The 25,601-nt window shown below is 39.2% G+C and overlaps 1 protein-coding gene across 1 annotated transcript in view; it reads left to right on the top strand.

Annotated features, from left to right (window-relative positions):
• Positions 1 to 25,601, top strand: part of LOC128030653 (polypeptide N-acetylgalactosaminyltransferase 1-like) — an 83,656-nt gene that overhangs the window by 31,610 nt on the left and 26,445 nt on the right. The window contains exons 2-3 of the mRNA XM_052618450.1: positions 6,893 to 7,013; positions 24,059 to 24,205. Coding sequence (XP_052474410.1) covers positions 6,902 to 7,013; positions 24,059 to 24,205 — 259 coding nt within the window. The 5' untranslated portion in view covers positions 6,893 to 6,901. The remainder of the gene's footprint in view (positions 1 to 6,892; positions 7,014 to 24,058; positions 24,206 to 25,601) is intronic.

Genomic DNA, 25,601 nt, shown 5'->3' with positions numbered 1-25,601 from the left:
AAAGACGTCTGTGTGACTGTGTCCATCACGGGTGTTGCTTTCTGTATGTGATATGTGTCTTAATAGGGCAGCAAGTCAGCTGACCTGAGGGATGCAGCTCTCTGAGGGCCATAAAGCATTTAAGAGGGAAGAACAACTGCTTTTGTGATCAATTTAGTCCAGGAGCTTTGCTGCTGAAAATGAATTGATCTTCTTTTTTTGTGTGTGTGTTTACAAGAGGGTTAATTTAAGTGCCTTTGTGTGGGTTCTTGTTAGTTTTGAAGTTAGCGTTTTTACTTATGATCCATACCAATTATTTTTAGTGTATGAAAATGTATTTGTTTAAAGAAACATTTCCCTTTTTTTATATAAAATTCCACTATGTAGACATTAGGGCTGCACGATGTGTCCTTTAAGCATCGATATCGCGATGTACGAATCCACGATAGTCACATCGCAGGATGTGCGATGTAGGCTGTCGTAGTTGATCCGTTATTCATTAACTGTACGGGCCAGCTGCTCCCAGGCCCTTGACGAATGTGATTCGCGGATTAATTGCACAGCTAAACCATCATAGAGTGAAAGTTTATCATTGACAGGACTGAAAACCACATGCAAGTTTAACAGGGCAGAGAGAGAGGGAGCGCGCGAGAGAGACTGAGAGAGAGAGAGCACGAGAAAGACAGAGAGAGAGAGCGCGCGCGAGACAGACAGAGAGAAAGAGCGTGCGCGAGAGAGACAGAGGCCGGTGACACACTGGCTGCGTCGCGTGAGCGTCGCGTGTCTGAAGCATCCCAGAAGCGTGGTGGCTGCCTCGCGTTTTCTGTGTCTTTACACACCAGAACCGTGCCTGACGCGGCGCTGGGCTGGCGCACTGCTGCGAGAGAGAGAGCGCGCGCGAGAGAGACAGAGAGAGAGTACATTAGAAGTACCATCAATGTTTATAGAAATGTATATGGATTTATTTTGCATCTAATTTTTTTTCTTTTTTTTCTCTTATGAATATATGTATTTTTGTTTTGTTTTTTTCTATTCTGATATGTACAATGCTTTGGCAATATGTACCTTTGTATGTCGTGCCAATAAAGCAATATGAATTGAATTGAGAGAGAGAGAGAGAGAGAGAGAGAGAGAGCGAGCCGTTTTCAAACAGCGCTGTCTTGCTCTCTCTCCCTCGTGCATATTAATCGATTGACACGATGGTGTCGATGTTTAAATCATTTAAAATGAGAATGTAAGTGTGCTCACCCCATTTGTTTGTAAGAAAAAATATCGCAATATATATTGCAGAAAAATGTCATTTTTTCGCAATATCGTGCAGCCCTAGTAGACATCAGGGTTTCGGCGGGTCTTAAAAAAAGTCTTAAAAACTCCTTAATTTAGTTGCAACAAATTTAAGGCCTTTAAAAGTCTTAAACTGTACAGGAAAGTCTTAATTATGATTTCCAGAGGTCTTAAATTTGGGGACAGATAAAACAGAATTGCGATATAGCTGAATGTGAAAATAAAACTTCAGAAGGCTAATGATTTCATTTAATAAACATGAGCACTGCACATTCATAGTCTGGTTCTGTGCTACTTTGTGTTCTGCTGTTACTGGGGAAACCGTTATATTCTACCAAACGCTTCACCTGCTTGCAGAGAATGAATGAGCATTTTCAATAAAACTTTTGTTTTGTTCAGACAAATGTGTAAATCGACCCATGTTTTTATCCTGAGCTTTAAATGTGAACTGGTGGATCACTAAAAAGACAATGGATTATAAAAAGCGATATGTTTAGGGGTGTGCGATGTGGTCTACAAATCCTGCAATAATATCGCAATTGTTGTTTTAACTATGTGCGATTTTATATTATCCAGTATATCACGAAAAGTGAACAAAATGCCTACAGAGTGCGAGCATACGTTACGTGGTGAGGTCTAGCAGGTTAGACTAGTGCGTGTGCGTGCACATTATTAGTGTGTTCTTCCACTGCATGAATCAGTCTATTAAAATGCATTTATAATTATCATATACTTCAAGATATGGGGCAGAAAATGTATATATTTATATAATTTTATATAGCTAATATCACACGAAGAGTGCCGTTTTTTTCAGCATGTCAGCATGATTACAAATGTGATACTGATTTTATACAACAGTTCAGTAAACAAGGAGTTAATATTAAGAAACTTACGTTTAAGACACTGTATTTCCTTGTTTTGCTCTATTTCTTCAACAAAAATAATTCCAAACACAACCACAGCTGTTTTGCGTCTCTGAACAACACAACAGTGTTTCATTTCTGAATGAATTGCCCATGTAAATGATTCAGTTCAGTTACAGTAGCATAAACAACCATTTTGATATTGTCCATAAGCACGGTAGAAAATAATTGTATAAAACTAAATTACAGTGAAAAATAAACCTTGACTAACAAGTGTACTTAAATCAAAAGTTGGTGGTGGGTTGTTTTACTTTGTATCGAGGGCATTTTACCCACTCAGTACATTAAGTTCTGAGTAATGCTAATTAATGATTATATAGTATGACTGCTTGCGTTTACACAGTATTGCAGAAAATGGTTATGTAAAACTAATGTGCAATGAAACAAAATTTGACTAACAAGTGGACTATAATAAGATTCCAAAAGAATGTATTAAATATTTGTATACTAGGAATGGGCCTTTTTCAAAAGTACTGTATTTAAATAGTTGGACTCATAAAAAATTAATTTTCAAGTATTTGTTTGTTTAAATGACATTTATTATTTTTTTAATAATAATATGTTTTTGCCACCATTTCTGAACAAGCTTATGATTAGGCATTATACACAACAGTGTTCTACAACAGAATTATGTCGCAATGTTTTCTTTTGGTTGAAAACATGTGTAAATAATAAAAAAATAAAAAAAAACAAAGAACAAAAGCATTCAAGCTCAAGCAGAGCAAACGGAAAAAAATAAAGCAGACCATGCCAATACAGTACAGAATGTACAAACACTTGAGTCGGCCTTAATTGTGTTTATATTGTTTCATATGTTAGTGTTGAGGAAAAACAATAATATCCTCATGCTTGGGTGAAAGCTGACTCCTCAGTCTGAGAAAAATAAGAATGTAAGCCGACATAAACGTTCTAGAGACACAAAGATAACGGTGCACTAAGCAAAGTTTCTTATAGCACTGTGTGTTTTCCGTTCTTAAAGCACTCTCACCGAGGAAACGCATGTCTCAAGATCGTTTCACTGTCAGATAAGCTCTCTTCTCGGGCTGACCTGCAGACGTGAATACAGTGATGGACAGCTGTCTTTCCTCAGTCAACTGGTGTTTGAATTTCATGCCATTTCTCATTGTGGTGGATATATTAAAAATAACTCCGTTTCACTGATTAATTTGACCAAAAGTAGGGATGCACCAAAATGAAAATTCTTGGCTGAAGCCAAAGCCGAAACAAAATGAAACACTGGGCCGAAAGCCAAATACAGAATACAGAACATGGTTTTTCACATTTTCCCCCCATGTAGGCCTATTGTTCCTTTTTTCACCATTGCATTAATTAAATTGCCAAAATGTGAATTTTACTGTTTTGTCCTGCTTTTCAAATAATAAAATCAATTACAAAACAACAATTTAAAAATATTTACTTAACAGTGAACATTTTTTTTAACATTCTAGCAGACATTTTACCAACAAAGCACAATTTAACTTAAAATTAATAAGTTGGTAAAATAATATTTTTTGACCATTTTTGAGACTTTTACTGTACAAATAAAGGCAGCCTTGCTGATTTTATTTTATTTTTTTGCTATTTTCAGCCCAAATTATGACGGTTCCGAATATTCGGTGCATCCCTAAATCACAAGTAATTCCAGTTTGTAAGACCAGTTTGATCAAACTAATTCCAAACTTGTCTGATTGACAATGTCATTCTGTGATCAAATACAGTACATTTCGCTATAACAGACTTTTAGTTTTTAGTCACAGATTCCCTGCATTTACAGCCAGCAAAGCAACACGTAGTAGTGTTTTTACTTTTGTGTATACTATTTATAGATTTGTGCACACCCCTAGAGTATATGTGTCTGTATTTCATGTGTTTTAGTATCTCGTGAAGGATATAAAGGCAGATTGTTGTCTTAGTGACCTTCCCACAGTAGATGAGAGACTTTAATTGGGCTTTTGTTCACCTAGCAGCTGTTGCCATGGTTCCTGGCTCTAGTGCTAGAGTCGAACACCTTAGAAACACATCAGCATATTCAAGTTTGCGAATACTGGGGAGTTTGTCTAACAACCACAGTCTTTGGGTTCAGATGCGGTGTGTGTGTGTGTGTGTGGTACAGTGTGTGAGGAATTGGAAAAGTACTTTTGATGAAGCGGAGCGGCTGAGTGACCAGCACCTTGCTCAAGACCCCACTGCTACTGTGTGTGCGAGTGTCACTCTCCGTCTGATAGAGATGTTGGGCTGCATGCTGATCATTTTTTCATCTTGGCTCAGAATGCGGTATGCCAGAGCAGCACGTAGGAGAATAACCCGGAATAACCGTTTCTGATTCCATCATATCTACAAACACACACACAATGCACGAACACTTCAGTTGAGGTAATGAGGGAAAGGAAGAGAATATATTAGGCTGGAAAGAGCAGCAGCTTAGAGGAGGAGAGAGTGTCTGAAATAATCTTGTAGTCGTTTCAGACCATGACTTTGCTCTTCATTTGATAGATTTGCATGCGGCTGCTTCATTTTCATAGTGATTTCTAATCTCTCACAAGTCTCTCACAAATTTAATCACCAGTCACTGTGGTCATTCTTCTTTAGTTCTCTGGAATCCTTTCTAAAAGGAAAATGTGGGAAATCTGCTAAACAATTTTTAGAGATAATTTTTTAGATTACATATTAAGCCTAACCATAATTTTTTGCATTTACTAAAGAAAGTCTTAGGGCCCTATCATACACCCGGCAAAATTTGGCGCAAGGCACGACGCAAGTGTTTTTGGCAAATGTATTTCCGCCCATTTGTGCGCCAATGGGCGTGCTGGTCTAAACAAGAGGTGTGTTCAGGCTAGGGCTGCACGATATTGGGAAAAAATGACATTGCGATATATATTGCGATATGAAATCTAATCTAATTTTTTCTTACAAACAAAAATGGGGTTAGCAGATTTACATTCTCATTTTAAATGATTTAAACATCGACACCATCATGTCAATTGATTAATATGCGCGAGGGAGAGAGAGCAAGAGCGCTTGTTTGGAGCGCTCTCTCTCTCTCGCGCGTGTGCTCTCGCTCTCTCTCGCGCTCTCTCTCTCTCGCGTTCTCTCTCTCTTGCGCTCTCCGCAAATCACATTCGTCAACCGTAAAGTTAATCAATAACGGATCAACTACTACAGCCTACATCGCACATCCTGCGATGTGACTATCATGGATTCGTACATCGCGATATCGATGCTTAAACGACACATCGTGCAGCACTAGTTCAGGCGCATTGTTGGGGCGTTGCTCTTTTGAGGAACTGAAAATAGACTGCGCCATAGACCAAATAAAAAATCTGGACTAAAGTCTTGCGCAATATTTTCTCTTTGTTATTTCAAGAGCTCCTATGATATAATAAATATAATATAATAAAATGCTCCTATAGGTGGGTGAACAATGTGCGTACAGTTTGCTTATTACACACACAGGAACATTATTAAAAAATAAACATTACATTCCGCCTTGTATACAGTGAACCCGCCATGGCGCAAGCGGAACTGGCTTTTAAAGGAGATGAGACTCTGATTGGTTTATTGCACGTTATGGCCATTATGCCCGTTATGCCCATAAAACACCCATTACTCATTAAGAGAATAGGGACAACCCGTTAAGACAACGCGCCCAGGCACGCCAACCGTTTTCCTGTCGTTAAACTAGCAAAATTGAATTCGGACATGCCCTGAGTGCACTTGCGCCGTGCGCTTTAGACCACGTGCTTAGTTCGTTAAAATAGGGCCCTTAGGTTCTGTCCGGAATGCTGCATCTGATGTGCTTTCTGTTATTTTATGATTCACAGGGGTGCAATTTTAGATGGTGGTGGCACAAGGGGGTACCTTTATTTGCTATTTATTTGCTAAACACTGGCTTATTTACTGATAATTTCTTGCTTAAAGTCATTAGAGATTTATTTTGATTTGGATGCGACTAAAAGTGATGGTTTTCAAGTGTCTGAGTTGTTTTCTTTTTAATTAGTGTATTAATTTCCCCCATAATGTTGATGAAACACCACTGATGTACATTACGTTATGAGACATTTTGATAAACAACAGGCAATTAATGTCTAATTATTTAGTGTAATAGTTTGTATTTGAACATAATTTATTTAAAGTGTTGCGTATGTGAAATGGGTTAGAGGCTTAGAGCTTTGAAAACTATTTCATTTTTTATTTTCTCTTTCATTTTCTCTCTCTAGATGAAGATATATAGGTTGTATATGTTTGTTTTCTTATATTTATAGTCCACATTAAAGTTATGGGAGGAAACTGGGACTGAACTTGAATTTAAACCTGAAATTATTTAGTTTTTAGTATTTTAAAGGATTAAAACAAGAAATGTATGTCTTTAAAAAATATATTTAAACTTAATTTTAATTGAAATGTATATTATATTTGAACAAAAAATTGCATTAAAATGACGGTTTAAGATTGCACACAAGACTTTTGAACCCCACTGTATTTGTAGAAATAATGAATTCATTTAGATAAATTCTCATTTTAATCATATTTACTCAACACTTAAAAATTTGCATTATTCGCTGACAAAATGTAGATTTCTGATCATTCACAAAGATTATCAGCTAATGTGATTAAACAGCCTAGTGGCCTGAAACTGTTAAATGTTGTTAGTGTAGAGTTACTGTTGCACGGTCTAATCTCTCTTACGCTTGTCTTGTATGTTACAGGGAGCATGCATGAGTAACAGGTTTCTGTGGCGGGACCTCAAGCTCCTCCCCTCATCTGGAGCCCCTGTGCTGTATGATACGAGACCGTCTTCCTTCATACACTCTGACCTCAATTCAACAGGTATGCACTGAATATACAGCAGTAAACTGTGTAATTATGTGATTATGGTTAGTCTCTTTATGATTCATAGTGTGAATTAATGTCAGCTCTGTTTTCCTCACAATGCATTTATGTAGCGTGACAGCGAAGCAGTTTGCATATACTCTCAGTGTCTGAAAGCGAAGAACTCTATAATGGTCCTTCCGCATGTAATGTGATAGCATTTTTTTTTTAATTTACGTAAAATGGGTGTCCAACTATGGCCACTTGGTAGCTCTGTGGACTTTTACACAGCAAGTGATAATAAGTTAATAGCTTTCTGTGGGGAAAATTATGTTACCCTGTCTTGCTAGGGTAAATTTTTGTTAGGGCTTTTTTCATGATTTAACAAAATTACAGCTTAATTTGAAGGGCCATTTTATTGTGTGCTGTGTAAATGATGTGGGTCAATCATCATTTACAATTTTTTTCCCAAAATATGGTTAAGTAGGTACACACACACATACACACACACCAGTGGTTATCTGAGTTGTAAACTTGCAGTCTGAAATGAATTTGTAAAGAAACTGTCCTACTAAAATATTGAGCAGCACGCAAATAATGATGAGGTGGGTCAGTCATAATTTAAAAATTGGCATAAATAATTTTCAAACAATGAATATTGAAATAGTTTGCTTATTTTACTATTTTACTTTAAGTCATAATGTTTTTGTAGGATTTTCATGTTTTAAGATATAAAGTGGGTCAAGATACAAAAAAAAAAAACACAAAATTTATTAATATAATGCATTCAAAGTAGCAAAATATAATTGGTAGGGGAAAACTTTTTATTTTATTTTTATGTGATCTTTGCATAACAAAATGAAATCAAAAGTTTCCCTGAGTTGAAGACAAACCAGATTGGAAACTGTTGTAATATTTTCGGCAGTTTGTTGTAATGTGGGTTTGTCTATAGCTCTTTAAACTTTAAATAGACAGTAATGCTTGTTAATCTGGGTTGCACTATAAAATGGCTGAATGATTGCAAATTGAAGTATTTAATTGTACTTGCTGTTGCTGTCAGGCTTTGCATTGATAATCAATTTGTGCTTGTTTTTTGCATTGGGTGCAGTTTTTGCATCTCAGCTCCCTCCATCTCTGTCACCCTGTTTCCCGCTCGTATGTTTCTTTGTGTGTGTGTGTGTGTGTATGTGTGTGAGTGTAGCTGTGCTGGTTTGAGAGAACCTGTGCTCAAGTCATGTTATCATCTGTGAGAGGAAGAGGAAGTTTCAAACATAGGCCTGGAGGAAGTGCAGTTGTACCTAGGGTTGGGTATCGATTGGGTTTTTTATGATACTGGTGCCAAATCAATACTTTTAAAACGGTGCCGGTGCCTAAGCCTCAGCTCACTGTCACTATAGACAATACAATAAAATACAACCAGCATTGTAGTGTTTTGTGGCGCTACAATGCTAATCGTTGGCAAAAGTCACTTCCTATTGTAAAAGCGATGCTATTTTTAAAGCAGCTGAGCCACTTTCACACACTTATGCCTTGTTTGATATGTAATATCGGAACCACAATAAGCAAATTTAAAGTTTAAAACTTTTAAAACGGTACCGGTGCCTAAGCGGTGCCTGAACCGATACTTAAAAAAAAAAAGAGCCACAAAAAAACTTGGCACTGGGTTTCGGGACCCAATCCTAGTTGTACCTCATTTCGATTTCTACCCAAAGTTGACATTAAAGCATGTGGATGCTCTGCATCAAAATGAACCTCCCTCAGGTTCTTTGAGAGATCATATCTATTTCCTGTCACTCTTCTATATTTTTTGACAGTGTTATCTTAAAACAAAAAATAGGAAAGCTTTTTTTAGCTGTTTTGAGAATAGTACCATGAAGCCTTGAAAGTTTCCTGTTCACTATATCCCGCTATTTCCAGTCGTTTGACACACACACACACACACACACACACACACACACACACACACACACACACACACACACACACCTTCAGCACTTTGTCTGAAAGCTGGTCGCTGGTCAAATGTCCACTATTGTTGCATTCTGGGTAATACTGCTAAACTATTAAAGCATGGATCGTGTTATAGTGTTATTTTACCAGTTTGCTCATCCCTATAAACACACAGGTTTGTCAGGTTTAGTTCACTTTAGGTACAAATTTGTCCCCAAAATATGCTTAAGTAGGTACACACACACACACACACCAATAGTTATCTGAGCAGTCTGCAGTCTGAAATGAATGTGTAAAGAAACTGTCCAACTAAAATAACGGCAAGGAAACACAATCTATTGAGTTGCACGCAAATAAACAAAACATACTTAGCAACCAGTATTCCCCAAACAAAGGACTCTTCTGAGATAGTTAATGAGTCATTCAGAAAGTTTCACCATCTCATGAGTTGCCGATTTGAATCAGTATGACAAACTCTTACTCTTACATAACTGCAAATTATGATCACCATGTTCATTTCGAAAAATAAAACCAGGTTTGTGATACTTAAATCGTCGTGCCAATGTGTAGTTAATGATTCACAATAAATCAGTAACCATTTATAATCGATAATTCATGTCAGCATATGTTTTTCCACTACTTTAACTCATCAAATTAATTTTCAACTAGAATTAACTTTCACAGCCAATTTGATTATACTTTAAATTTAAAGCAGCAACTGAACTTAAGTTTGAAGTAGGAGGACATTTTATTACAGAGTAGCCTTGGTGAGCATAAGAGATTTCTTTTAAAAAGTCAAGTAGTCAGGTAAGTACACTTATAAGTGTCCAGATGCACCAGTTCTTTACACATAAAGAGAGTGTTTGTTGCCTCAGCTCCTTGTCACTATAGACAATACAGTAAAATACAACCAGCATTGTAGTGTTTTGGTGCTACAATGCTGCTCGTTGGCAAAAGTCACTTCCTATTTGTGGTAAGATGGTCGATGCAATGGCTAACTGACAGCAAAAGAAGTGGCAAAACTCCAGGAAAAGTCCATGGAAAGTCCTTTTTTTTATTCTTGGGATCCACAAGTTTCAAACAGACATAGCAAAAACCAAAGCAAACTATCAAATAAATGGGCAAGTTGAACCTAGGAAAAGAACAAAACAAAAGAAAACTTATTTAAAATACAACTCAGGACATAACAGAAAACTAAGAAAAAACCTGAATAGTTGGCTACTGTTCCAACAAACACCCGTCCCCCCATTCAAACATTTCCACTACTCTTTTATACCCTTGGCCCCCTCCCCTAGTATTCAAACGGACCAATCATAACACTCCATTTGTTAAACGGTACATTTCACACTTCACATAGACTTTCAGCCTCACAAGTCACACCCATAATGAAGTTCTCCTTTAACCAAAGGCTTCCCTCCCTAATAATTCATCAAAGTATACATATACAAGACATTTTAATCCACACATCCTTAATTGTGTAACTCCTCCCCTTCAGAATGACATAAACTGGTTTCCTGTTCACGGGCCGCTCTTTTGGGCTTTCCAGGAACCGGTAAGACACAGAAACGAAACACATGTTACTATTCACACATTTCTTGACTTTAACACTATATTGAATGTTTCACATTACCAGCAGTCACCATGGAATGTGCACCTTCCATGTTACTGTTTCTAAGTAAAACAAACAAAATAAAGATCTTGCCAAACATGTCTATGGTGTTTTCATTTGACCCATGTGTGCCACATCACATTTTCCCCCTTCTTCCCCCTCTGGATGATCTAAATTTGGCAAACGGGACAAATAATCAGCAATAATATTTTTCTTACCTGGACAGTGCTCAATGGTAAATACATAGGGCTGCAGAGTCAGACACCAGCGCAGTATCCTTGAGTTACTATTCTGCATAGTTTGCATCCACTTCAGGGCACGATGATCAGAACGTAATGTGAATTCACGCCCCAGTAAGTAATACCGCAGGGAGTCCACAGCCCATTTGATGGCAAGTCCTTCTTTCTCAATTGTGGAGTATTTCCTCTCTCTTTCAAAGAGTTTTCTGCTCAAAAATAGAACTGGTCTCTCATCATGAGCCTCTCCTTGGACCAGTACGGCTCCCAAGCCAACATCAGAAGCATCCACCTGTACAATAAATCTCTGGGTGAAATTAGGGCTCTGTAACACTGGTTCATTGCATAACAGATTCTTCAGGGCCTTGAAGGCTTCTTCACACTCACTCGTCCAACAAAACTTAGCAGGACTCTTTTTAGTCAGATCAGTCAAAGGTGTAGCCAGTGATGCAAAGTGGGGAACAAATCGGCGGTACCAGCCGATTAATCCAAGGAAAGATCTCACTTGCTTTTTAGTCTGCGGGCGAGCAATATTTTGGATAGCCTTAAGCTTTTCCACCTGTGGTCTGATCTGACCATGTCCCAGTAAGTACCCCAAATACCTGACCTCCGTCTGAGCCCACGAACATTTGGTGGTGTTAATGGTGAGCCCAGCTTCCTGAAGCCTCTTTAGGATATCCTCAAGATGCCTTAGATGTTCTTGCCAGGATCCACTGTATATCACCACATCATCAAGGTATGCGGCTGCATACTGCTCACACCCCGTAAGTACACGGTCCATCAATCTTTGGAAGGTGGCTGGTGCTCCATGTAATCCAAAAGGCATAACAGTGTATTGATATAACCCTGAAGGAGATCGAAAGGCTGTGTAGGGCTTGCAAGAAGGATCAAGGGGCACTTGCCAATAACCTTTACACAGATCTAATGTGGTCATAAAGGATGCTTTACCCAGTCTCTCAATCAACTCATCAATACGAGGCATCGGATAAGAATCAAAGCATGAGACACTGTTTAGTTTTCTAAAGTCAGTGCAAAATCTAACTCCTCCATCCTTTTTAGGGACCAACAGGATGGGACTTGACCACTCACTTTTCGAGGGTTCTATAATCCCCATTTCCAACATGGTCTTGATCTCAGTCTTTAACTGTTCCACCATCTTCTCTGGGACTCGATAGGGCTTCTGTCGTATGGGAGTAGTGTCTTTCAGGATGATGTTGTGTGTTAGGATCTCAGTCCTTCCAGGCCTCTTCTGGAAAAGAGAGGGAAAAGATTGAAGTACCTCAGTTAGTTGCTGTTGTTGTTGGTTATTTAAGCTTGAATAGCATTCTGGGGCCTTCAGCAACGAACGAACTGGTTCCATATCAGGTTCATCCTCTTCCTCCTCTATGGCCCTCACCATCATCACTTGGTCTTTGACATCCTCTGGACCTGTCAGATCAGACCCCCTCTCCTTAAATTCTCTCAGGAGATTGACATGTAGGACCTGCTTAGGCTGTTTTCTTTCGGGACACAAAATCTCATAGGTTACTGGACCAAGTTTTCTGGTCACAACATACGGCCCCTGCCATTTTGCCAACAGCTTGCTGGTACCGGATGGTAATAATAGCAGAACTTTCTGCCCAGGTTCATAGTTCCTTCCCCTGGCATGTGTATCGTACCATACCTTTTGTCGTCGTTGGGCGGCAGCTAAATTTTCTTTAGCCAGAGTTCTAAAGTTCTCCAATTTGTCCCGCATCTGTAAGATATATGAAGCAATACTGCACTGGGCTGGTTCCTCTGATGTCCACCCTTCTTTGAGCACGTCCAGGGGCCCACGAACTTGCCTGCCAAACAAAAGTTCAAAAGGTGAGAATCCGGTTGAACACTGAGGGACCTCTCTATAAGCAAAGAGAAGAAACGGAATCCATTTATCCCAATCCCTCCCAGACTCATCGACAAACTTCTTCAGCATGTTTTTCAAGGTACCGTTAAACCGTTCGACAAGACCATCGGTTTGAGGATGAAATGGTGTAGTTCTAATTCCCTGAATGCCTAGCTGTTTATATAATAGCTTCATCACTTTAGCCATAAAGTTTGTTCCCTGATCAGTGATAATCTCAGATGGAACTCCAACCCTTGAAATCAAGTCTACCAAACATCTCACGATGTGCTTACCTTGAACTGAACGCAAGGGGTACACCTCTGGATATCGGGTAGCATAGTCACAGATCACCAATGCAAATTGGTGACCAGAACTACTCTTAACCAAGGGACCGATGATATCCATCCCTATACGCTCAAATGGAGTTCCAATAATGGGCAACGGTTGCAGATAACTTCTATCAGCCGTTCGAACAGGTGCTACCATCTGACATTCAGTACAAGTTTTACAGTAGTCCTGCACATCTTGGTACATTTTTGGCCAATAAAATCGTTGGCTGACTCGCTCATACGTTTTCTGCCTGCCTAAATGCCCTGACCAAGGGATGGTATGGCCCAGATGTAAAATCATTTGATGCAGTGCTTTAGGTACCACTAATCTAGGACTCTCGAGATCAGCCAAATACAAAAGATTGTTCTTTAAAATATACCGATCCCCCCCAAACTTTGGTACCCCTACAGGCTTACCATCCACTTCACACACTTTTGCAAACAAGGGCTGTAAAGCAACATCTTCCTTTTGCAATTCCCTAAAATTTTCAGGAACCAGCAAATGAGAGTTAATCAACTCGGACCCAGAGTCGGGTAAATTTGGTAAGCTCTCTTGTATCCTATCTTTCCCCTTATGCTTCTCTTGTCGTCTCTGTTTTTTACTTTTTCTATCCTTCCCTGCATTAGAGAACAGATCACCATCAGCATTGGGAAGGGGTTGCAATCCTTTGGTCTGGGACCTTGTAACTACTGCACACATTTTGGATACGGAACCCACCAAATCAGTTAAATAAGGAAAATCTTCCCCTAACACCACATCAAATGCTAGTTTCTCAACCACCCCCACCCTTAACAGGTATGCTTGTTCTTCTATCACTACAGAGACCTCCGCAGTTGGATAAATGTGTTCATCCCCATGTACACATCCCAAGCACACAGTATCACCATAGTTCAACATTTCACAATTTAGCAAGTCAGATTTGACCAAAGTTTGTGTACTACCTGTATCAACCAAAGCCTGAGCATGCTGACCATTTACCGTTACCATTATAAGGTGACTATGTTTCTCAGTAGATGTTGCTGATTCACCAAGGCCCTCATTCCTAGGAACATAACACATATTAGTCACTTTGGGCTTTCTAAGGGGACAAAGGGAAGCCTTATGTCCAGGTTGCTGGCAATAAAAACAAATCAGTGTTGCATTAGAATATTTCCCAGGCACTCCCATAGCCTTATCCATAGGCTCCTCGACTTTACTCCTGCCCACAGTCACAGTACCTTTGCTGATTCGTGGTGGCTCTCGATGTGCAGCCATGTACCTTTCCGCCAGTCTAGCGGCTCCTTCACCAGTTAGTGGTTGGTTCTCCTTAACCCATACTCTCACGTCGGGGCGCAACACTCGCAGATACTGCTCCAGTATGATGGTTTCTCCCAACTGTTCCTTGTTCTTCATTTCTGGTCGCATCCACCTCTTATACAAGCCCTTGATGCGGTTGTAGGTCTCTCTTACACTTTCTCCCGTTGGCACCGTAAGACTCCTAAAACGCAGGCGATATGTCTCCTCAGTCACGTTGTACTTGGCCAGAACCGCAGCTTTAATGTCAACATAGGATCCGGAACTTTGATCGTCCATGCCTGCATAGGCCTCCAGAGCTTTGCCTGTTAACAGAGTTACCACTCGGGCCGCCCACTCATCAGTTTGCCATCCCCACGTTCTGGCAATGCGTTCAAACCGCACAAAGAAGCTCTCCACATCCTCACCTTCTACAAAAGCAGGAATTTGTGGTTCATGATAACGTCTGAAAGAGGCTACTGGTGGTGGAGACATACCTGGCAAATGGTCTTCAGGTTGCGTTTGAGGAGGTTCTGAAAGCATGGCTCTTCCCCCTGAGGCCTGCGGAAATGTTCTGGGAGTAGGTAATGGGTAATGAGTTTGTTGGCTCAGTTGTTCAACTGATTCCCACCCTGTCTTGGGTTTCTGGAAAATAGTAGCCTTTAAACCATTCAGTTCATCAAACAATATTTTCTCATTTCTTTGTTGTTGCTGCATAAACTTCCTCATTTCCAAAAGAAAGTCTTGACCCACCACAATTCCTTCTGCTTCACCTTGGGGTGTACTAACTTTACTGATCTTGGGTCTCACCACAGGTTCACTCTCTAGACCTTGCACGTTCATCACCCGAAATGAGTCTATCACAGCCTCCTCAGTTGCCCCAGCCTCCAACTCCAAATCACCTGCTTGAGCTTCAACAGTGTCCTCTTCCCCCTCAGAGAGTAGGATTGGATGAGCTCGGGTTATCCTTTGAGGTCCTCCATGTCCTCTAGTAGTCATCTTGAGGTTTGCAGTTTTCCTCTTCTAGTGTCAGTCACTCCATAAAGACTTCTTATCCCACTTCTGACACCATTTGTGGTAAGATGGTCGATGCAATGGCTAACTGACAACAAAAGAAGTGGCAAAACTCCAGGAAAAGTCCATGGAAAGTCCTTTTTTTTTATTCTTGGGATCCACAAGTTTCAAACAGACATAGCAAAAACCAAAGCAAACTATCAAATAAATGGGCAAGTTGAACCTAGGAAAAGAACAAAACAAAAGAAAACTTATTTAAAGTACAACTCAGGACATAACAGAAAACTAAGAAAAAACCTAAATAGTTGGCTACTGTTCCAACAAACACCCGTCCCCCCCATTCAAACATTTCCACTCCTCTTTTATACCCTTGGCCCCCTCCCCTAGTATTCAAACGGACCAATCATAACACTCCATTTGTTAAACGGTACATTTCACACTTCACATAGACTTTCAGCCTCACAAGTCACACCCATAATGAAGTTCTCCTTTAACCAAAGGCTTCCCTCCCTAATAATTCATCAAAGTATACATATACAAGACATTTTAATCCACACATCCTTAATTGTGTAACTCCTCCCCTTCAGAATGCCATAAACTGGTTTCCTGTTCACGGGCCGCTCTTTTGGGCTTTCCAGGAACTGGTAAGACACAGAAACGAAACACATGTTACTATTCACACATTTCTTGACTTTAACACTATATTGAATGTTTCACATTACCAGCAGTCACCATGGAATGTGCACCTTCCATGTTACTGTTTCTAAGTAAAACAAACAAAATAAAGATCTTGCCAAACATGTCTATGGTGTTTTCATTTGACCCATGTGTGCCACATCACACTATTGTAAAAGCGATGCTATTTTTAAAGCAGCCGAGCTACTGTCACATATTTATGCCTGGTTATGGTATGTAATATTTGAACCACAAAAAGCAAATATGAATAGCCCAGACAGAAATGACTTCCACACACTTGCTTGAATGTCTCTATAGAACAGGAGCTGGACGTGCTCTCCAGGAGTCATTAGGAGACTGAAGCTTGCCGTAATAACTGGTTTGGGTCTGTTAAACAGCCGCGATGCTTTTGCTGTAATTCACTGAGTGTTCATCGTGCAGGAGCGAATCTCGCTTGTGTGTTAATTATCAAACTAAGCCTGGCAGCTCTGTCTCGCTGTGAGTTGGATTTTTTTCTTTGATGTTTTATCATTACACACACCCATACATAGTCATAAACCTTCACATCTTGAACAATTTTTAACACCTCTTCTGAATACGTGATGAATTATAATTACAGGAAACAAACATTTCTCTCATCTCTCTCTCTCTCTCTCTCTCTCTTTCTCTGTCTTTCTCTCTCAGACGTGGAATCTGTCCATATCAGTCTTTTGTTTTTTCACAGTATTTAGCTTGTGTTTCTGATGTTTCTGTGAGCTTTATTCAGTTGTGTATTTAAATGTCTGTTACAGGCCTCTTTGTGCTTATTGTTCTCTCTTTTTCGCAACAGCTCTGTGAATTGTTGATAATTGGGGTTTGTGCTAGCCGGAAGAAAACAGCACCTTTCATCAAGTGTTTTTGCTGAGTTACATGAACTACTCCACAATTCAGATGTTTCATAACGTTTGTAAAAAATATACAGTAAAACAGTAATGTTATAAAGTATATTTTTGTTGCTTAATATTTTTGCGGAATAATTTTTTCAGGTTTCTTTGATGAATACAAAGTAAAAAAAGAAAAAGAAAAACCCAGCATTCATTTTAAAATTTTAGCTATATATGCATAGATAATATATTAGTTACAATTTATTTACAATATATTTTAGACAATTTTAGTACAGGCTTTACTGAAGTCAGCACAGCCCACTTTACACATCTATCCCAATAGTTTTTTTCATCCACTCTTATGTAAAATGATTGCTTGAAGTGCTACAGGTGTTTGGGATGTAGTGGTTTTTGTTGCTATGTAGTGCTTTAATAGGAAGAGTATGTATGAGAAGGATATGTTTTAGCAAATGTGAGATATTTTGGAATAAAAAAAACCATTACAGGAATCTAATGGGAAAGGCCATAAATGGTCCTTTAGATGTGCATTAGACACATAGATTTATTTTTAACCATTGCTATTGCATAAAAAAATAACTGATTAATGAAATTATGGTTAGGTAATCTTGACAATGTTACTGGTACCAAGTAAGATGTGATTTTCATGAGTGTTTGATGAAAGCATCTGTAGTGTCTTTCTTGTGACACAATGCCAAATATGATTCATTGTAATTCCTCATTTTTCAAGATTGATGTTTCTGGAGAAACGTTGAAATTTAATGCTGGCAGGGAACTCGATTGATTGACACCATGCTTTTTTACACCAGTAACAAGAAGCTTTTATTTTTATTTCAAATTCTGTTGAAGATAGATAAATGTATGACACACTCAGCAGGTTCTGATGTCCCTGACCTTCCCCATTACCTGACTGCCTTTTGTTCCTCTGAAAGATATCAAAACTGAAGTTAAGTGAAATGTAGCAGTTGTGTGTGTCATGTACCCTACACTGACTGCACATCTGCTGCACTACTGTGCCACATGCACACCCACAACCACTGAAGTGTTAACTGTGAGTCTTTAAACCCTACATTTGAAAAATCCCACAATGCAAACTATGACGTGTGAATTGCACACTGTGCAGCAGGAAAAGCCCTTTTGAGTGGTAGTGTTAATTGAATGTAGTGTGTTAAATTGACACCGAGGGAGTTTCTTGCCAAGGCTCTGTATGAATAAGAAAGAAAATAAGAAAGTTTAATGAGTTTCTTTCCAGTTAGAAGAACATTTAACATTTGAACCAATCTTGATACACAATTTCAAAAACACAATTCTCATGAAACGATGCGTCACATCTGTATGTACACACTGACGAACAATTATAAAATAGCCCAGACTAAATCCAAGAATACACAGCTCTTCAGTAGACAGGCTAAATATGAATAATTTTTTATGGCACAGCTATCATAGACCTGCAGATTATGCAAAATTGCAGAATCACTGCTCACAGCAGGCAATTCGGAGTCACTTTAACTGCTATGGAATTGAACTCTCTGCATCTCTGAATTCACTGCCACTAAAAAATATTAGAGCTAAAAAATTGAAGATAATAAAATCCTCCATCTCTACACTAGTTATGGCCCTTCTTACTAGATCTTGTGATATAATCCCTCAGTGCGCATGATGCATATTTAACCTGAACTGACGAGCAAACCAATTGAAAAAGACATGAATCACATCACACACGGATTATATGCACACTTCAGTCAGACAAAAATAGAGCTGTTTGTGATTTCTTTAGTACTCCCTGCTCAGAGCGTTTGGCCGCTGCATGCACGCTGTTCTTCAGTGCGGTGTGGATGTGCACTCTTGTGGTGAGCATGCATGTTGAGTCAAAATCTGAGAGCATAGCTCGTTTGATTTTTAGGACCCATTCATACTGTAATGGAATCAACCCTGCAATTCATTTATCTTGCTGCTGTTTGGGACGGACTAATCTAATATGTATAATTCAATGTCGTACTGAAGTCAAGACCTGCAAGAATGTGCAAATGGACTCTTGACTGTAGTAAGTATAGATGTTATCTTAAATTTTTCATTTATTAAAGAAAAATGTTGCTGTGTGTGGGTAAGATGTGCATATTTACAATGTCAAATTCTTTCCGTCTGTCTGTGAAGAACTTTACTTTCACATTTTGAATGGGAGATAACGGAAGTGGAGGCGTAGAGAGAAAGATAGAGGGACTGTAAATAGGAAGGAGGAGATGCTGTAGGGGTTTAATTTGCTTTTCTCTAACAGACGGCAACAGCCAAAAGAAAGTTAATTACCCTCCCGTCTCGCATCTCAAAGTGTGTGCTTGATGCGACCAGAGGTGCGAGCAGGTTTCTGCACCCATCTGTTTTCCTGCCAGCCAGAGCTGTTAAAGAGGCTCTGTTCTTTCCACTTGTTCTCTTCCTGTGTCCTTTTCTTTCCCCTAGGTCTGTCTGCATCTCTCATGTTTCATGTCGTGGATTTGTTCGTGGCCATCTCATATTCCTCTAAGTGTGTGGCGTGTTGAACAGGAATCCACCCCACTTCTCTGTATGTGACACACAGGTGGTGGGCTTGTCCATATGTCTCAGGATCAGATAACAGCATGAATATTGCATGACATGAAAACATGTTATAGGAAGTAAGACAGGAAGTGAAACTCAGAAGCATAAAAGAACAATCACAGTCCCGCTCTGACATTTGCTGATTGTGTTGTGTGTGTACCTTGCAGGTGCAATACCAACACGTGCATTGAGCAAGTAATGTTATACTCTACAGTCCCAATCGAATAATTGTTTTACATGGGGACATACTGTCATGTCAGCGTTAACAGGTGCTACTAGAGATGTTATTGCGTTCTGAATTGGTAATGTATGTGTGAAAGTTTAGCTTTGTTTTTGTTTATAAAAAGACCAGTGTCATGTGGTACTTTAAATTGTGTCCGAAATTGTCTGTATTTGCATGCTGTGCGTTTACATTGAATTAATAAAATTGTGTCACTATGACCTCACATGACCTAATTGCTGTCCTGACATACAAGCTTTATCATAGTATCATGCAAATGTTCTTTTACATAAGTCATCCTTTGAAACAATTACCGTCCAGTGCTTATAAGTATTGCAATGGTTTTTGTCCAAGGACGTGTGTTTTGCCCATATTGGTGAATGGGACAACGGGATTGTGCATAAGAGAACAGGATGGTGATGAGAGATTTTATTTAAATTGTTTTGAACATTGTTTAGGTTGTCAAATGATGTTTGTAATTTTTATTCATAAAGTGACATGTAATGCTTGGTATTTTTTATGTGATATTTAGGCTAAACAAACCTTAATTTTCCTCAGCACAGTATCACAGACTCTTGGATTTTAGTTTTCTCTCACAATGTGAAAAACATTAGTCACTGCTGTACTTTGATCTTGTCACACAGTTTAATGAGCAATTTCCCATGAATTGTTTCAGTGGAATTACTCATTTCTCTCTCTAAATCCTCATGTGTGTCTTTCCCCCGGTTTGTTTTTGTGGGCGGAAATTGCATTTTCTCCCCTGTTTTTCATTTGTAATATTTATTATTAGCTCCCTTTACTCTGGTTAATGTTTCTAAAGTGGAAAAACCCCAGTAGAACATCATTATTTTGGCTAGTTTAATTACTATTTGCTAGTCAATTTCACAAATTTACAAAAAAGGAATTGTAAGTAACACAATTCAACATGACATTTTCAAACAGAAAGACTGAAATAAGTTTTCTTGTCAAATGTATTAATCTTTTACGACTTTTACAGTGTACTTCATTCTTGAAAGGACCCAGAACACCGGAGTAGGACACAACTTAATTTTCTTTAAATAATACTGTAACTTCATAGGGCTATATATAATGTCTCATTCAGGCTATGTTTGTATTTGAGATGTCAGACTTTGCCGTTTTGAGCCGATGCACTAGGGATATGTGTCTGTTTTCATCTCTCAGGCCTGTGATCACTCAGGTGTGTGTGTGTTGTCACAGTGATGAATGTCTGGCCCAGCTGGCATGGGCAGGAGCCTTTGGCGTTGCCACTGTGATGGACGAGGGCCACCAGAACAGTGGCGTTACTGCTGCGCCAGTCATAACCTTGAGCTCACACACACACACACACACACACACGCACACACACACACACACTGCTGGTGAGACCCCCTCAGAGACATCAGATGCCAGAGGTTTTTGGCAAGCTTTTGACTGCTCTAACACCATGCTGCTCCGTTCTGTTTGACATTCAATTTGAAGTCATTTAAATATTTTTTGATGATCGCACCTGCATAGATTAGCAGGGGGAAAAAAATTTGTCACAGTTCCACAAAAATATTCAGCGACATAACTGTTTTCATTGACAATAATGAGAGATGTTTCTTTAGTGCCAGATCAGTATATTAAAATGATTTCTGAAGGATCATGTGACAGTAAAGCCTGGAGTAAAGCTTAAAAATTGAAAATTCAGCTTTCCCATCACAATAATAAACTGCACTTTAAAATACGTTAAAAGTGAAAACTTTAATTTTAAATTGTATTTAATATTTCACGATATTATTGTTTTTACTGTATATTTGATCTGTAAATGCAGACCTGGTGAACATAAAGAGACAGATATACAGTGTTTTTTAAAGCCTTGCAAAGCGCTAATAGTAACTTATTAAGAAAATGTTTTTATAATTTTTTTTTTTTTTTTACGTTTATGACCCATGTAATGGTTTAAAGGGGAGCTGTATGATGATATTACAGTGAAAAACAGAAAAACATTTTAATGTACAGTATTTTGCCTTCGATGTTTTACTATAAAAAGTTCACTATACTGTTAATTATATCATTAGCAATTCATGGGGACACATTCTACACAAATGGCACTGTTTCCTAAGAGTGTTTTCATGATAGTGGGAGTCATATAAAAGTGTGTTATTCCTGAGGCCTGTGTGGGTCAGAAAATACAAAGAGTGACAGTGGCCAATGTTTCTTTTTGTCTTTTGATGGCTTGCTGTTCCCTTTAAAACGGCTGTCTAAGCAGATTCCCTCTTCCCTTATGCAGAGCACTCACACACACACACACACACACACACACACACACACACACAAAAAAAAACGTCAAAGAACTCTGTAGGTACAGTGACATTCTTTCTTCTGTAGATGACAAAAGACAATATTTTGAAAATTCCAGTGCTTTATTCTGTCCATTCAATGTTCAATGTTATTTAAGACCCCAATGACAAAAACACCTGAAACCTTCTTCAAAGTATCTTATCTTGTCTTCCACAGAATAATGTCACACAGATTTGGATTTACATTCATTTTTTGGGTGAACTTTGGGTGAAACTGCTTCCTTTTGGATCTGAAGTATATATATCCCCTACTTTTACAAACACATTTACTCTCTGGGTTCGGGGTGAATGAAGTATTTGTAGTGAAGGATTATGTTCTACAAATTGGTTTTGAATTTTCAGGGCTTGTCTGATTTCATAACTATTCACTGGAGCCTCAGGGTGGGATCCGTATTGCCGTGTAATTATGTTACAGTGACCTCTCCTTTATCAAAGCATATCACATGCTGCTCACCTCCCATAGGAACATCATCCTTCCTTCCCTTTCATGTCTTCCTCATCTTTCCTATTTTCTCATTGCATTCCTAGTCGGCTAATAAAATATTAATTTCCAGTTCGTTAATGAAGGCAGATGGCTGGATTAATGAAAACCCTGTTAAAGATTGGAATTTTCACCCTCTGTTAGGTCAAAGGTCAAATCACTAAATCATCTGCTAATGTGGTATAGTGTGACTGCCATAGTCAAGTGTCTTGTGATGTCTCTTGAGATGTTTGCTCTTAACAGAGTTCATGGGAAATCATGGAAATTTATTTTCTTTCTCTTTTGCTATAAAAATATCTTGATTTATAATGGAGAAATACTCATGTCATAATGCAAAGCTTCCCATTCAGTCCGCCAAAACCCTTTTTGGAAATTTGTAAAGATAGGTAATTCATGATTATGTTGTCATGAATACATTAACATATGTTTCAATGAAAGTGACATGAAAGTGGTGTCCCATACTTGGAATTTGTGCTCTGCATTTAACCCATCCAAGTCCACACACATGCACTGCAGGTAATTGTAAACACACGCACACACACACACACACCCCAAGCAGTGTGCAGCCATTACTGCACAGCGCACAGGGATCAATTGGGGGTTTGCTGGCTTGCTCAAGGGCACCTCAGTTGTGGCTATTGAAGAGAGCGCTGTTCATTTACTCCCTCATCTATAATTGCTGATGTACTGAGACCTGCGGCCTTTGTGTTATAAGTCCGACTCTCTAACCATTAGGCCACGACTGTGTCAGGTGTTATATGTGCCCACATTTTAAAGGCTATTTAGTGTTTAGTAATTTAGCAGTGATGCCAGTTCAGCCAGTCATAACAGAGGTAATTTAAAGGGGTCATATGATTTCTAGTGATTCTAGTTGTCTCTTTTGGAAGGCCAAACTAAGTAGCTTCGCTTTCACAATGAAACACAGGGTCTCCACAACACGGTGCTGGCAGCAACAGCGAGAATCAAGCTTACGCCTTCTTTCTTTGTGTGAACATTTGGGTGGCGTTATGCAAATCTTCACACATCTGGGGGTCTGTTTGAACCAGTCATTTTTTGGCGGGCGTGGTTGACTCCTAACTTTAATAAAGAATATCTCTTTGGATTTAAGACTTGTCTTTGCTAGTCTTTGCAACTTTACAGATCTTTTTCATGCACCAAGAGCTTGTAACATTCCAAAGAGAAAGGAGAAATTGAAATCGCAAAAGATGTCATAAATATATGGTAATAAAAAAGCCTTTTTTTAACAATGTTCTACAAGATTTATTTCCGAGGGGCAGAGAGGATTTTTTGGTGCAAGAAACCAATACTTTATCCTTGGAATTCAGGGAAACTATAGTGCTTTATTTTGGTGTGAAGATGATAAAGTGTCTGTGTTTGCAACATTTTCAGATAGTGGGCATGTCTACAGTAAACTCTTACTAACAATTTTGAGGCTTGTATAGATGCAATTCTTGAGTGTGGTGTTGAAAACCAGCTGGTGTACAGTAAGGTGTAACTGATTTCTGTATGGTTGATCCCACTGTGTCTGGTTGTAGGTGTGAAATATCGCTGGCAGCTTCTCAAGTGTTTGCTTGTACCTGTGTTTGTCCGTAACACCCTGTGTGTGTTTTGTGTGTTTCAGGTATGAAGATGAGGAAGTTTGCGTACTGTAAGGTGGTGCTGGCCACCTCTCTGGTCTGGGTGATGATAGACATGTTCATCCTCCTCTACTTCAGCGAATGCAACAAATGTGACGAGAAAAAAGAGAGAGGATTGCCAGGGAGAGAGAGTGAGTACACGCCTACACACAATTGTGCTGTGTCGTAAAGTTATCACATTTAGCTGACGCTTTTATCCAAAGCAACTTACAATTGCTATAAATGTCAGAGGTGGCACGCCTCTGGAGCAACTAGGGGATAAGTGTCTTTCTCAGGGACACATTGGTGTCTTATAGTGGATTCGAACCCGGGTCTCTCACACCAAAGGCATGTGTCTTATCCACTGAGCCAACACTATCCAGCCCTATTGGGCAGTAGGTGAAAAACAACGCTAAATGCAAACCTATTTTCTAAATGCATTCCTATTTTTTATGTAGTTTATGTCAATGACAGTCAAACACTATGGACTGTTTTATTACATTGTAATAATGATAAATGACCATATTTGATCTTAAGGACGTTTTAGTTTATGAGTTAACTTGACTTTTTATGAGTTAAACAATTATATTACGGTGATTAATCTCAACATAAAGGTCAAATAGGACCACTGCTTTAGAGACTTTAAAAAGGAGCAGAAGGATGATCTAGAATTCGAAAGGAACAGTCACAGAGAAAAAGTATGTGGATGGCGATGCCGTGTAAAAGCATAACGTCTCATAAAGCTTTATTTTGTCACTATCTGACCCCTCTACAGCCCCCCGCCCCTGGTCAGGTCACGGTTTGTTCTCTGCTGGTCTCTCCTAAACTGGTTTACTTTGGCCATCATCTCATAGAACAATAGCCATAAAATAATCTGCTCACCACATTAATAAAGCACATTTTCTGCTGTTTCTGCTTGTGTCCTTAGTGATGATTATACAGTTTTACTCTTCAGAATCCCTCAGGAAAGTCATTGCATTTTGCTGAGCAGGGAAACAAAGTTGCCTTGTAATGCGCTCAGTCCGAACAGCTAAATCCAGCCCACTCAACACACATGCGGCTCACTCGTACATACACATATTGTGTACGCAAACACGTGACACAAGGCTTAAAATCAGGCAGTTTGCCTCTTAGAGCAGATGTAATCTCACACTGTTGAAAATCTGACCTTAATCTCACCAAAGCATGTTTTTTGAGCTAATGATCAAAGTTCAGTGCTTATCTACATTAGGGCTGCATGATGTGTCGTTTAAGCATCGATATCGTGATGTACGAATCCACGATGGTCACATCGCAGTATGTGCGATATAGGCTGTCTGTCGTAGTTGATCCGTTATTCATTAACTGTACAGGTCAGCTGCTACCTGGCCTTTGACGAATGTGATTCACGGAGAGCGTGAGAGAGCGCACAGGAGAGAGAGAGAGAGAGAGAGAGAGAGAGAGAGAGAGAGAGAGAGAGAGAGAGAGAGAGAGAGAGAGAGAGAGCACGCGCGAGAGAGAAGAGCACGCGCGAGAGAGAAGAGCACGCAGGAGAGAGAGAGAGAGAGC

This window comes from Carassius gibelio, chromosome A16 (genome assembly GCF_023724105.1).
Source record: "Carassius gibelio isolate Cgi1373 ecotype wild population from Czech Republic chromosome A16, carGib1.2-hapl.c, whole genome shotgun sequence".
NCBI lineage: Eukaryota > Metazoa > Chordata > Actinopteri > Cypriniformes > Cyprinidae > Carassius > Carassius gibelio.
This window is presented reverse-complemented; position numbering and strand designations above follow the sequence as displayed.